The sequence below is a fragment of the Pristiophorus japonicus genome, chromosome 9, assembly GCF_044704955.1.
Source record: "Pristiophorus japonicus isolate sPriJap1 chromosome 9, sPriJap1.hap1, whole genome shotgun sequence".
NCBI classification, from domain to species: domain Eukaryota; kingdom Metazoa; phylum Chordata; class Chondrichthyes; family Pristiophoridae; genus Pristiophorus; species Pristiophorus japonicus.
Window position 1 is genome coordinate 147,159,986 of NC_091985.1, and position 15,384 is coordinate 147,175,369.

General features: G+C 43.3%; 1 protein-coding gene across 1 annotated transcript in view; it reads right to left on the reverse strand.

The window, feature by feature from the left end:
- The window catches only part of ccdc170 (coiled-coil domain containing 170), a 101,300-nt gene extending 91,680 nt beyond the window's left edge, over positions 1–9,620 (reverse strand). The window contains exons 1-2 of the mRNA XM_070888811.1: positions 9,453–9,620; positions 5,845–5,921 (exon numbers count right to left, since the gene is read on the reverse strand). Of these exons, the coding sequence (XP_070744912.1) occupies positions 5,845–5,921; positions 9,453–9,578 (203 nt within the window). The 5' untranslated portion in view covers positions 9,579–9,620. The remainder of the gene's footprint in view (positions 1–5,844; positions 5,922–9,452) is intronic.
- Between the last annotated feature and the right edge of the window lie 5,764 nt (positions 9,621–15,384).

A 15,384-nucleotide genomic window follows, 5' to 3' on the forward strand; every position in this document is an offset into this window, starting at 1 on the left:
TCAATGAACCCGGAATTTCCATCATGGACCTGTTCAATAAAAATGGACTTGCAATTCTTGACATGGTCACTGCCACCCCCAATAAGTCAGTCATCCAGCCATCAGCCACAACAGACCCCGCACACTCACCCAAGGCTGGAATCGAACTGAGACGGTCAACCCGGGAGCGCAAAGCACCGGACTGTCTCAACCTGTGAAAGACTGTGATAAGATCTCAGAGGGGGGTATTGTCATGTATGGCATCATTGTTGGAGGCCACTGAGCAGCACGCACATGGTGCTGCTCAGGTATAAAAGGCCAGCCATTTTGAGAGTCAGGCACTTTGGGCCTAAACAAAAAACAGAGCCAAGGTTGTACCTTGCTCAGTTAAACAGTACTCAGTTTGAACCTTTATTGCATACAGAACAATTATGTTGTACTCTTACGTTAAAAACAAATGATAAGGAGTTAATTCATGCCTGAGACACATATTAGAGCCATTGGCTGTGTCAAGATGATGTAGATAACAGAACTGTGTTCTCGCATATCATATCACTTTGAGACAATTGATTCATTTGTACGAGGTGGTGGTGGGCCGTGTGGTGAAGGTGCTCCCACAATTGGAGTTCCACAATTTTGAATCAGTGACCATGAAAGGAACAGCGATATATTTCTAAGTCAGGATGGAGGGAAACTTGGAAGTGGTGGTATTCTCATGCACCTGCTGCCCTTGTCCTTCTAGGTGGTGGCGATTGTTGGGTTAACCCCATCACCAATTGGCCTTGTTTCACTTCATTCATAGGCGGTCCCTTGAAACGAGGATGACTTGCTTCAACGTCAAAAAAAGATGAGTTCACAGGTGTTTCAATGAAGGACCCGAACTAGGTCCTGAAGGGTGGAAGATGCCTGTGCGTGAATTTTTTTAACGTGGGGTGGCTGTTGCACACCAGCCACCACATGGGCTTGACAGAGCTCGGTCTTGGTCCAGTGGCAAGGATTACCCAAGACAACTGGAGACCAGCTCTGCTGCGCACACGTATCACAGTGTGGGCTGGTCCGTGCTACCCCTGGGCCTCTGGCCCCGAACTCGCGCCTCCCCTGGGCCCCGATCACGTCCCTCTACAGTCTCTCGCCACTCCTTCACCCCGACCTTGCCGCTCCTGCTGTATCTGCCCACGCTCCAATCACCGACCCGGATCTTGATGACATCACTCTTCACAGCCGTCGCCCTCCAGTAAATTAGTCAAACATGATTTCCCCTTCATGAATCCATGTTGCGTCAGCTTGATTGCACTATTCCTATCTAGATGTCCCACTATTTCTTCCTTAATGATAGCTTCAAACATTTTCCCCACTACAGATATTAAACTAACCGGCCTATAGTTACCTGCCTTTTGTCTGCCCCCTTTTTTAAACAGAGGCATTACATTAGCTGTTTTCCAATCCGCTGGTACCTCCCCAGAGTCCAGAGAATTTTGGTAGATTATAACGAATGCATCTGCTATAACTTCCGCCATCACTTTTAATACCCTGGGATGCATTTCATCAGGACCAGGGGACTTGTCTACCTTGAGTCCCATTAGCCTGTCCAGCACTACCCCCCCCTAGTGATAGTGATTGTCTCAAGGTCCTCCCTTCCCACATTCCTGTGACCAGCAATTTTTGGCATGGTTTTTGTGTCTTCCACTGTGAAGATTGAAGCAAAATAATTGTTTAAGGTCTCAGCCATTTCCACATTTCCCATTATTAAATCCCCCTTCTCATCTTCTAAGGGACCAACATTTACTTTAGTCACTCTTTTCCGTTTTATATATCTGTAAAAGCTTTTACTATCTGTTTTTATGTTTTGCGCAAGTTTACTTTCGTAATCTATCTTTCCTTTCTTTATTGCTCTCTTCGTCATTCTTTGCTGTCGTTTAAAATTTCCCAATCTTCTACTTTCCCACTAACCTTGGCCACCTTATACGCATTGGTTTTTAATTTGATACTCTCCTTTATTTCCTTGGTTATCCACGACTGGTTATCCCTTCTCTTACCGCCCTTCTTTTTCACTGGAATATATTTTTGTTGGGCACTATGAAAGAGCTCCTTAAAAGTCCTCAACTGTTCCTCAATTGTGCCACCGTTTAGTCTTGTGTTTCCAGTCTACTTTAGCCAACTCTGCCCTCATCCCACTGTAATCCCCTTTGTTTAAGCATAGTATGCTCGTTTGAGACACTACTTCCTCACCCTCAATCTGTACTACAAATTCAACCATACTGTGATCACTCATTCCGAGAGTTCTGCTCATAAGCAGAGTGTCAGCTGTGGCTCAGATGGTAGCACTCTCGCCTCAGAGTCAGAAGGTTGTGGGCTCAAGTCCCACTCCAGGGACTTGAGCACAAAAAAATCTAAGTTGACAGCGCAGTGCTGAGGAACCGCTGCACTGTCAAGGTGCCATCTTTCCGATGAGACATTAAACTGAGGCCCCATCTGCTTAAGGGGATGTAAAAGATCCCATGGCATTATTTCGAAGAGGAGCAGGGGAGTTATCCCCGGTATTCTGGCCAATATTTATCCCTCAATCAACATAACAAAACAAAACAGACTGTCTGGTCATTATCACATTGCTGTTTGTGGGAGTTTGCTGTGTGCAAATTGGCTGCCGCATTTGCCACAGTACAACAGTGACTACATTCCAAAAGTACTTCATTGGCAGTAAAGCTTCGAGACGGCCAATGGTTGTGAAAAGCGCTATATAAAATCGAAATCTTTCTTTCTTTCTAACACTTGTATTAAGTGTCAGATTGACTCTGAGTCAAAGGATTGTAGGTTCGAACGCCACTCCAGAGACTTAAGCAAACTTCAGTACAGTATTGAGGGAGTGCTGTCTTTCAGGTATTATGTTAAACCGAGGTCCAATCTGCCTGTTCAGGTGGACGCAAAAGATCCAATGACATGATCTGAATAGAAACATAGAAAATAGGAGCAGGAGTAGGCCATTCGGCCCTTCGAGCCTGCACCACCATTTAATAAGATCATGGCTGATCATTCCTTCAGTACCCCTTTCCTGCTTTCTCCCCATACCTGATCCCTTTAGCCGTAAGGGCCATATCTAACTCCCTCTTGAATATATCCAATGAACTGGCATCAACAACTCTCTGCGGCAGGGAATTCCACAGGTTAACAACTCTCTGAGTGAAGAAGATTCTCCTCATCTCAGTCCTAAACAGCCTGCCCCTTATCCTAAGACTGTGTCCCCTGGTTCTGGACTTCCCCAACATCGGGAACATTCTTCCCGCATCTAGCCTGTCCAGTCCAGTCAGAATCTTATATGTTTCTATAAGATCCCCTCTCATCCTTCTAAACTCCAGTGTATAAAGGCCCAGTTGATCCAGTCTCTCCTCATATGTCAGTCCAGCCATCCCTGGAATCAGTCTGGTGAACCTTTGCTGCACTCCCTCAACAGCAAGAACATCCTTCCTCAGATTAGGAGACCAAAACTGAACACAATATTCCAGGTGGGGCCTCACCAAGGCCCTGTACAACTGCAGCAAGACTTCCCTGCTCCTATACTCAAATCCCCTAGCTATGAAAGCCAACATACCATTTGCCTTCTTCACCGCCTGCTGTACCTGCATGCCAACTTTCAATGACTGATGAACCACGACACCCAGGTCTCGCTGCACCTCCCCTTTTCCTAATCTGCCGCCATTCAGATAATATTCTGCCCTCGTGTTTTTGCAACCTCACATTTATCCACATTATACTGCATCTGCCATGTATTTGCCCACTCGCCTAACCTGTCCAAGTCACCCTGCAGCCTCTTAGCGTCCTCCTCACAGCTCACACCGCCACCCAGTTTAGTGTCATCTGCAAACTTGGAGACATTACACTGAATTCCATCATCTAAATCATTAATATATATTGTAAAGAGCTGGGGTCCCAGCACTGAGCCCTGCGGCACTCCACTAGTCACTGCCTGTCATTCTGACTCCACTAGTCATTGTCTGCCAATCAATCTCCTCTGGGCCTGCTGGAGACACTGAGGTATCAGAAAACCGTTTCAGATAATAGCAGGGAGTTCTCCCTCATTCATTTCATGTGCTTTTGTGGGACTTTGCTTTGTGCAATTGGTTGCTGTTTATTCACATAGCAATAGGGTGTACATTTCAAATAATAACAATTTGCATTTATATAGCACCTTTAACTAGGCGTGAAGCGCTTTCAGATATGGTGCGATATCTATGCAAGCTCTTTGTATATATTTTATGTAAATTGGAAAGGGATAACCTTTGAGGCAAGATCACTGTTCTATTGTGACATTATAAATGTAGAAATATGATCTCCTCACTCCAATCCAATCCTGGGATTATACAAATGTTAAAATTGTACCTGCAAAATATATTCCTGGATCTTTTTTTTTGATCGACTGAAATCATGAAATCATCAAACAAACCATGACTGGCAATTCTATATTAAATCAGTTTGGACATTTCTGAATTATACCAAAATACAACAACATATGGTTATATAACACCGTCAACCCACAAAGATGTCCAAAGTCACTTCACAAGAAGTGAAATCAGACAAAAATAGACGCTGAGCCAAAGAAGGAGATATTGGGAAGGAGACCAAAAGTCTAGTCAAAGAGGTGGGTTTTAAAAGTCTTAAATAATAATATAGTCTATAGTTTTATGTATAGGGTTTCTTTTGGTCAGCAAAGTGTCTAACAAACGCAAATGATCTCCAAACCAAGCTACCAAGAATGCCACACAGGTAGAGATCCTGTTTGCCAATATTGAATGCACAATGTCACTTTTAGGGCCATAATCCTCTTGCCCAACTCTGGAGTGATTAGGCTTAGATTGGCAAAGGCAGGGATTGGGGACCCCCCCAGTAGGAACAGAGGAATTGCTGGAATTTAACCAGGTAAAACCACATAGCCTGTCAACACAGAGCACTTTGATGTTTACAATTTGAGGGATGGAGGACCAACAGGATACTACTGCCCAATGTGGCAGAGAAGTTTTAATGTAATAGTCAAATGAGGAACTGATTGTGACAGGTGGCTCAGTGGAAGCACTCTCGGCTCGGAGTCAGAATTTCCACTCCGGAGACCTCAGCCCAACAGAGAGGCCGACACTCCAGTGCAGTACTGAGAGAGTGCTACACTGGCGGACTTGCTGTCTTTCGGATGAGACATTAAACTGAGACCCTCTCTGCCCTCTCGAGGGATGTAAAAGATCCCACGGCACTATTTGAAAAAAGGCAGGGCAATTCTCCCCGGCATCCTGGTTAATATTTATCCCTCACTAAAACAGTTTATCTGGTCATAATCACATTGCTGTTTGTGGGACCTTGCTGTGCGGAAATTGGCTGCCGCATTGCCTGCATTACAGCAGTGACTACACTTCAAAAAATACTTAATTGGCTGAAAAGCACTTTGGGACAAACTGAGGTGATGAAAGGCACGTTATGAAAGTCTTTCTTTTTCTTTAACTATGTCTTGTCTTAGTACACACACACACACACACACGGATACACATGGGGACATACACGGGGACACACACACACACACACGGACACACACACTATGCACGGACACACACACACGCGCACACACACACACACACACACACACGGACACGGACACACACACACACACGGACACACACACACACACACACGGACACACACACATACACACACGGACACGGACACACACACGGATACACACACACACGGACACGGACACACACACACACACACACACACACACACACACGGACACACACACACACATGGACACGGACACACACGGGGACACACTCACGGACACAGACACACACACGTGTGATGTACCTCTCATTAGTAGAATCTTACCTCCCAGCAGTTAGGGTGGTAATTAATTCTTCTTTCTCGGTCAACTGCCGCTTCATTGCGTTAAGTTGCTCTTGGAGCTGAAACATTAATCTGATAGTTATAAAGGCAGTCAGGTGCATCTTTCACAGCTTAATAATCAACTCCTGTATCATGACCACAAAATGCAGCCGTAATCCTAGGTTTAATCAGTTGAGATGCTATAATTACAATAACTATGATTGTGGAAGCTAACTGAGTTTGATTTGTGGACAAGAGTAACAGTTCTACTAACCACTGCGTGAGGAATGGTCACACTCTACACCAGGAAGGGACTGGGGCATTCTTGATCCGCCTGCAATAGCACCTGAAACTCTCCTATTCACAGTGAAATTAAAATTAAAGCTTTTAATGATATGCTAGCCCAGGAGCAGAGGTAAGTGTTCAGTAAGTAATTGCAGGTTTTTAAGGTGCAATCACCTTGTATAGTTAATCCCCTCTAATTATTGTTGGGATACAGCTCAAAATTTATTTTGCAAGGAAAATTGTTCCTTTCACCACTTCAGTGATGAAAATCCTCCTTACAAACTGAGCAGACTATTCAAATAGCTCCTCACACAATTTTTTTTAATTAAAAAGGTTGAGGATTGAATATGCTTTAATATTAAAGCCATATAAACTAGTTCAAGTTCTGGAGGTGACGGGGCATGCTGAAAATTCACTGAACTAGATTAAGCACGAACCAACACCAAGCCCAAGTATGTCCAGCGCTTCCCTTAAAACCATCTACCGCGTATAGCCGGAAAATCACGTTACCCTTTCTTTAACTATCCTTTTTTTGATGTGTTTATAAAATCCTTTCCTGTTTCACTTTATGTTACCAGTCTTACCACACGCCTCCCTTTAGCCTTTCTACACATTTTGCTTCCCTTCTATATTTTCCAAACTCTGCTTAATATTTTTCATATCATTAGCCCTAGATTTGAAATATGCCTCTTTTTAAGACTCATTTTAAATGTAATATTTCTATTAATTCAAGGAACTCCAACTATTGCTGCACCACCTTCACTTATTTTTAATTTTTGTACCGGCACACTGTCCTTTAGTGCTTTCTGTACTTGAACCCTTAAATCCCAGCTCCTCGCCATTTAGAAAAATACTCTGATCTATCTTTGGTACAAAGTTGATGCATTCACACTTTTCCACATTAAACTCCATCTGCCATAGTTTTGCCCACTCACTTAATCTATCAATGTCCCTTTGTAACTTTTTGCTCCCATCTACACTATTTACTGCACCATCTAACTTAGTGTCATCAGCAAACTTAGATATATGACTCTCTTCCTTCATTCAAGTCATTTACAAATATAGTGAAAAGCTGAGACCGCAGTACAGATACCTGGGGGACACCACTAGTCGTATCCTGCCAATTGGAGTACATATCCATTATCCCTACTCTCTGTCTCCTATCCAAACCAATAGGTTGCCTCCAATTACATGCACTCTCATTTTCGTTAAGTTTTTTATGTGAAACCTTGTTGAATTCCTTCTGAAAGTTCATATCAATAACACCCATAGACACCCCCGTATCTACCACATTTGTTACATCCTCAAAAAATTCAGCTAGGTTCCTTAGACATAACTTAACCGTTACAATCCATGCTAGCTCTCTCTGATCAGCTCAAATTTGTCCAAATACTGAGTCATTATGACCCTAATAACAAATTCTAGTAACTTCCCCACAACTGACATTAGACTAATAGGCCTATAATGTTCTAGTTTCTCTCTCCTATCTTTCTTAAATAATCATATGGCATTGGCAGTTTTTCAATCCAAGCAACAATTCCTGAATTGGGAATGTTTTAGAAGATCATGACTGACACATCAACAATGTATTCACCTACTTCTTTTAATACCCTGGGGTGGGAGGGATGTAAAACAGGCTACCGACTCGCTATCACTCGTTTTACACTATCACACAAAGTCAAGATCTACTCCATTGCGTCTTATCTATCTTCTTTGCTTTCTAGTTAATCTGGGCTAATTCCTTTTTACCTCATTGAAATAGTCTGTTTTCCTATCAAGTAACTTTATCTTTGACTTCCTCTCTTTTTCAATTTTGATATCAAACCTAATTATATTGTGGTCACTGCTTCCTACATGTTCCCTTACCCTCACATTCCTCACTTGCCCCATTCCATTTCTTAGAACTAGATCCAGCACAGCCTCTTTCCTAGTTGGACTAAAACATATTGATGTAGCAAGCAGTCCTGAACAAACACCTTCTCTTCTTTGTCACTTACATTATCCATAGCCCAGTCCAATTAAAATCATCATTATGGCCTTGTTGCTTGTATTTTTCTTTCATTTATCTATACATCTCTTCCTCCAGCTCATGTTCACAAATGTACACCCAAAAGTTCCCTCTTGTTTCTTAACCCTAACGAAACAGATTCAGCATTTTGCACCATCCCCTATCAGCTAGAGCTACAGTGGAGGCTTTGATTAACAATGTCAGCCCTGCTTACTTTTGTCCACAAAATCTGAACCCTTCCTCCTCCTGCATCATCTCTCCAGTCCCTGTCCATCCTGGAAAGGCCTCCCCTGACCTAGAACTGCTCCCAATAACCCAAGAATCTCAACCCTTTCCTCCTGCACCATCTCTCCAGCGCACATTTAACTCACTTATCTTCTTATTCCTACACTGACTCACACACGGCACAGGGACTAATCTTGCGGTTACTAACGTTGGGGTCCTGCACTTGAATCTATTTCCTCATGACCAAACTGTCTCCAGTTCTGTTCCTTCCTGTGTCAGTGGTCCTAACATGGACAGTATGTGTGAGAGAGAGCTAGACAGAACATAGTAGGCCATTCAACCTCTTAAGCCTGCTGCGCCATTCAGTTAGATTATGGCTGATCTGTACCTTAAGCTCATTTACCCATTATTTAAATATACTATTTAATTGAAGGGTTTCTTTGCTTTGCAGAGATCCAAGCGCAGTTGAGTTTTTTTTCATTCTCAGATGTGGATGTCACTGGCAAGGCCAACATTTATTGCCCATTCCAAGTTGCTCTGAGAAGGTTGTGATGGACCTTCTTCTCAAGCAACTGGGCGGCTTGGCTCGGCCACCTCAGAGAGGGCAGTTAACAGTCAACCATATTGGTGTGGGACTGGCGTCACATATAAGCCAAACCTGGTAAGGACAGCAGGTTTCAGATGACACTTCAAAAAAGTATTTAATTGGCTGTTAAGCGCATTGGAACATCCTGAGGTTGTGAAAGGCGCTATAGAAATGCAAGTTTTCTCTCTCACTAAAGGATATTGGTAAACAAGTTGGGTTTTTCAGACAATCCGTCAGTTTCATGGTCACTCATAGTGGGATCTGAACTCAGGTTCTCTGGATTAATCGTCCAGTAACATGCCCACAACATTACCGTACCCAGTCCCCCAGAATCGAATTGCCACTCCAGTTTACCACCACCCTCACAGTATTTTAAGGGGTCTGCACTGTCACCCTAAAGAAGTGGACTGATGACACAGAAATAAAGTCTCTCCCCCTCCCCGGGCCTGCCCCCCTGCAGCTCCTGAGAGGGGTTCGTGTTGCATGAGGGACACTTGGCTCACTCACCTCCGACACTCGGCGGCCGGCTGCCGGCGAGCCCGTCCGTCCCAGCGAGCGCAGCGCACGGTTACTGTTGACATCGATCAGCTCGGGGACCGGGGAACCCGAGTCCGCCCCTCTGCAGCCGGACATCGCGAAAAGCCGGGCTGTAGGCGCACACCTTGCCCCCGGCGCCAATCCCGCCCAACTCCACTGTTAGCCCGGTTTCTCGGGGCAACGGCGCGCAACAGGAGCTGGAGGCGGGGCCATGGCATGATTGACATCCACCGTGGCCATTCACAGGGGAGTGAAGGGAATTGAAAAATTGCTGGAAATTTGAAATGAATGACTAGAGAGAAATTGCTGCAAATGCACAGCAGGTTATATGATCACAGAAGGAGGCCAATCGTGCCTGTGTTGGGTCTTTGTTAGAGCTATCCACATACAATCAGATCGGTCAGCATCTGTAAAGAGACTGGTTCCAGTTTGGGTCGGTGGTTGTTACAAAGAGTAACCTCGGGAGCTTGCTGTGCACAAATTGGTTGCTGCGTTTCAGGCATGACAACAGTGATTTCATTGGCTGTAAAGCACTTTGGGACAGCCTGAGGTCGTGAAATGTGCTTTATAAATACAAATTCTTCTTTTAAGGGTTGGTAGCCCAAACTCAAAGTGGCAGATTCCTGAATGATTAATTTCATTTTCAGCCAACATTTAATACAACAGACATATATGTTGAATGAGGAGGATTAGGAAAGATTAGCAGGAGTTTCCTTAACTCTTCTAGAAGCTTATCAGGCCTGTTTACCAATTGACCCAGCAGAATGGAGTAGGTAATCTATCCCAAAGGTTTTGTGCTCATCGAGGTAGTGTGATTATACTTTACTGACCTGCTAAATCAGAGGGTTGGTATACAGAATTACCAACCTTTTGTATAAACTTATTACTATGAACATAGTGCACAGTACACAATATGAAATTTTATAAAACACTAGTTAGGCCACAGCTAGAGTACTGCGTGCAGTTCTGGTTACATTACAGGAAAGATGTGATTACACAAGAGAGGGTACAGAGGAGATTTACGAGGATTTTGCCAGTACTGCAGAATTTTAGCTATGAGGAAAGATTGGATGGGCTGGGGTTATTTTCTTTGGAACAGAGAAGGCTGAGGGAAGTTTTAATAGAGGTGTATAAAATTATGAGGGGCCTAGAGTGGAGAGGAAGAACCTGTTTCCCTTAGCAGAGATGTCAATAACCAGGGGGCATAGATTTAAAGTAATTGGTAGGGGGTTTAGAGGAGTTGAGGATAACTTTTCCACCCAGAGGGTGATGGGGGGTCTGGAACTCACTGCCTGAAAGGGTGGTAGAGGCAGAAACACTCATCTCATTTAAAATGTACTTGATTATGCACTGGAAGTGCCGTAACCGATAGGGCTATGGACCAAGAGCTGGAAAGTGGAATTAGGCTGGATAGCTCATTTTCATCCCACACAGACACAATGGGCCGATAAATTTCTATGATTCTACATATACTAGTGATGTGCATAGACCTTAAGAGGTAAACCTGTAATTGCTCAATCAGGGAAAGGAGGTAACAACAGGTGAACTGTCATACAAAATTTACAGCCATAGCCACACACCATTGCCCATCAAACAACGGTCCCACCAGAGAGAGGTGACGAGTTTCCATAGCAACTTTCAGAAACCCAATCAAGGTAGGCACCAAATAACATATGAGCTGGTGGGAGTAGTAGATAGACCCCCTAACAGTAGCTATACCGTTGGACAGAATATTAATCAAGAAATAGTAGGAGCTTGTAAAAAGGGTAATGCAATAATCATGGGGGACTTTAATCTTCATATAGACTGGACAAATCAAATTGCCAAAGATAGCCTGGAGGATGAGTTCATGGAATGCATTTGGGACAGTTTCCTGGAACAATACCTCATGGCTCCAACCAGGGAACAGGCTATTTTAGATCTTGTATTGTGTAATGAAACACGATTAATTAGCAAGCTCATAGTAAAGGATCCTCTGGGGCAGAGTGATCATAATACGATAGAATTTCACATTATGTTTGAGAGTGACTTGCCTAAGTCCGAAACTAGAGTCTTAAACGTAAATAAAACCAATTACATAGGTATGAAGGGTGAGTTGGCTAAGATAGATTGGAACAATAGATTAAAAGGTCTGGCAGTAAATAAGCATTTAAAGAAATATTTCATAATTCGCAACAAAAATACATTCCATTGAGAAACAAAAACTCCACAGGAAAAGTAATCCATCCGTGGCTAACTAAAGAAGTTAAGGATAGCATTAGATTGAAAGAAGCTTATAATGTTGCGAAGAATAGTAGTAAGCCTGAGGATTGGGAGAGTTTCAGAAACCAGCAAAGGATGACCAAAAAAATTATTAAAATGGAAAAAATAAACTCTAAGAGAAAACTAGCAAAAAATATACAAACAGATTGTAAGAGCTTCTGCAAGTATGTAAGAAGGAAGAAAGTAGCAAAAGTAAACATTGGTTCCTTAGCGGATGAGGCACAAAAATTTATTTGAGGGAATAAGGAAATGGCAGAATCGTTAAATATTTTGTATCTGTCTTCAGAGTAGAAGGTGCAAAAAGCTTACCTAAAATGGTGGGGAACTAAGGGTCTACTGAGGGCGAGGAACTTAATCTAAGTAGAGAAAAAGTACTAGAGAAACTAATGGGGCTAAAAGCCGACAAATCTTCTGGACGCGATGACCTACATACTAGGGTTCTAAAAGAGGTGGCTACAGAGATAGTGGATGCATTGGTTTTGATCTTTCAAAATTTCCTAGGCACCGCTATTCAAGAAAGGAGGGAGAGAGAAAACAGGGAACTATAGGTTAGTTAGCCTGACATCAGTCGTTGGGAAAATACTGGAATCCATTGTTAAGGAAGTAGTATCAGGGCACTTAGAAAATCATAACATGATTATACAGAGTCAACATGGTTTTATGAAAGGGAAATCGAGTTTGACAAATTTATTAGAGTTTTTTGGAGGATGTAACTGGCAGGGTAGATAAAAGGGAACCAGTGGATGTAGTATAATTGGATTTCCAAAAGGCATTCGATAAGGTGCCACATAAAAGATTATTACACGGTAAGGGCTCATGCGGTTGGAGGTAATGGATAGAGGATTGGTTAACGGACAGAAAACAGAGAGTAGGGATAAATGGGTATTTTTTCAGGTTGGCAAGCTGTAACTAGTGGGGTGCTGCAAGGATCAGTGCTGGGATCTCAGCTATTTACAATCTATATCAATGACCTCGATGAAGGGACCGAGTGTAATGTATCCAAGTTTGCTGGAGATACAAAGCTAGGTATCTGTGAGGAGAACACAAAGCATCTGAAACATAGAAAATAGGTGCAGGAGTAGGCCATTCGGCCCTTCGAGCCTGTACCACCATTCAATAAGATCATGGCTGATCATTCCCTCAGTATCCCTTTCCTGCTTTCTCTCCATACCCCTTGATCCCTTTAGCCGTAAGGGCCATACCTAACTCCCTCTTGAATATATCCAATGAACTGGCATCAACAACTTTCTGCGGCAGGGAATTCCACAGGTTAACAACTCTCTGAGTGAAAAAGTTTCTCCTCATCTCAGTCCTAAATGGCCTACCCCTTACCCTGAGACTATGTCCCCTGGTTCTGGACTTCCCCAACATCGGGAACATTCTACCTGCATCTAATCTGTCCCGTCCCGTCAGAATCTTATATGTTTCTATGAGATCTCCTTTCATCCTTCTAAACTCCAATGTATAAAGGCCCAGTCGATCCAGTCTCTCCTCATATGTCAGTCCAGCCATTCCGGAAATCAGTCTGGTGAACCTTTGCTGTACTCCCTCAATAGCAAGAACGTCCTTCCTCAGATTAGGAGACCAAAACTGAACACAATATTCCAAGTGAGACCTCACCAAGGCCCTGTACAACTGCAGTAAGACCTCCCTGCTCCTATACTCAAGTCCCCTAGCTAAGAAGGCCAACATACCATTTGCCTTTTCACCGCCTGCTGTACCTGCATGCCAACTTTCAATGACTGATGAACCATGACACCCAGATCTCGTTGCACCTCCCCTTTTCCTAATCTGCCACCATTCAGATAATATTCTGTCTTCATGTTTTTGCCCCCAAAGTGGATAACCTCACATTTATCCACATTATACTGCATTTGCCATGCATTTGCCCACTCACCGATCCTGTCCAAGTCACCCTGCAGCCTCTTAGCGTCCTCCTCACAGCTCACACCGCCACCCAGTTTAGTGTCATCTGCAAACTTGGAGATATTACACTCAATTCCTTCATCTAAATCATTGATGTATATTGTAAAGAGCTGGGGTCCCAGCACTGAGCCCTGCGGCACTCCACTAGTCACTGCCTGCCATTCTGAAAAGGACCCGTTTATCCCGACTCGCTGCTTCCTGTCTGCCAACTAGTTCTCTATCCACATCAGTATGTTACCCCCAATACCATGTGTCTTGATTTTGCACACCAATCTCTTGTGTGGGACCTTGTCAAAAGCCTTTTGAAAGTCCAAATACACTGGTTCTCCCTTGTCCACTCTACTAGTTACATCCTCAAAAAATTCTAGAAGATTTGTCAAGCATGATTTCCCCTTCATAAATCCATGCTGACTTGGACTGATCCTGTCACTACTTTCCAAATGCGCTGCTATTTCATCTTTAATAATTGATTCCAACATTTTCCCCACTACTGATGTCAGGCTAACCGGTCTATAATTACCCACATTCTCTCTCCCTCCCTTTTTAAAAATTGGTGTTACATTAGCTACCCTCCAGTCCAAAGGAACTGATCCAGAGTCGATAGACTGCTGGAAAATGATCACCAATGTATCCACTATTTCTAGGGCCACTTCCTTAAGTACTCTGGGATGCAGACTATCAGGCACCAGGGATTTATCAGCCTTCAATCCCATCAATTTTCCTAACACAATTTCCTGTCTAATAAGGATATCCTAGTACTTCCGGAAGGTTTTTTGAGTCTTCCTTCGTGAAGACAGAACCAAAGTATTTATTCAATTGGTCTGCCATTTCTTTGTGCTCCATTATAAATTCACCTGAATCCGACTGCAAGGGAATTACGTTTGCCTTCACTAATCTTTTTCTCCTCACATATATATAGAAGCTTTTGCAGTCAGTTTTTATGTTCCCGGCAAGCTTCTTCTCGTACTCTATTTTCCCCCTCTTAATTAAACCCTTTGTCCTCCTCTGTTGAATTCTAAATTTCTCCCAGTCCTCAGGTTTGCTGCTTTTTCTGGCCAATTTATATGCCTCTTCCTTGGATTTAACACTATCCTTAATTTCCCTTGTTAGCCATGGTTGAGCCACCTTCCCCGTTTTATTTTTACTCCAGACAGGGATGTACAATTGTTCAAGTTCATCCATATAATCTTTAAAGGTTTGCCATTGCCTATCCACCGTCAACCCTTTAAGTATCATTTGCCAGTCTATTCTAGCCAATTCACGCCTCAAACCATCGAAGTTAAGTTCAGGACCCTAGTTTCTGAATTAACTGTGTCACTCTCCATCTTAATAAAGAATTCTACCATGTTGTGGTCACTCTTCCCCAAGGGGCCTCACACAACAAGATTGCTAATTAGTCCCTTCTCATTACACATCACCCAGTCTAGGATGGCAAGCTCCCTAGTTGGTTCCTCAACATATTGGTCTAGAAAACCATCCCTAATAGACTCCAGGAACTCCTCCTCCACCGCATTGTCATCCAGATTAAATGGGTGACTTTAACCTACATATCAATATGTAGATTAAAGTCACCCATGATAACTGCTGTACCTTTATTGCATGCATCCCTAATTTCTTGTTTGATGCTGTCCCCAACCTCACTACTACTGTTTGGTGGTCTGTACACAACTCCCACTAGCGTTTTCTGCCCTATGATATTCCATAGCTCCACCCA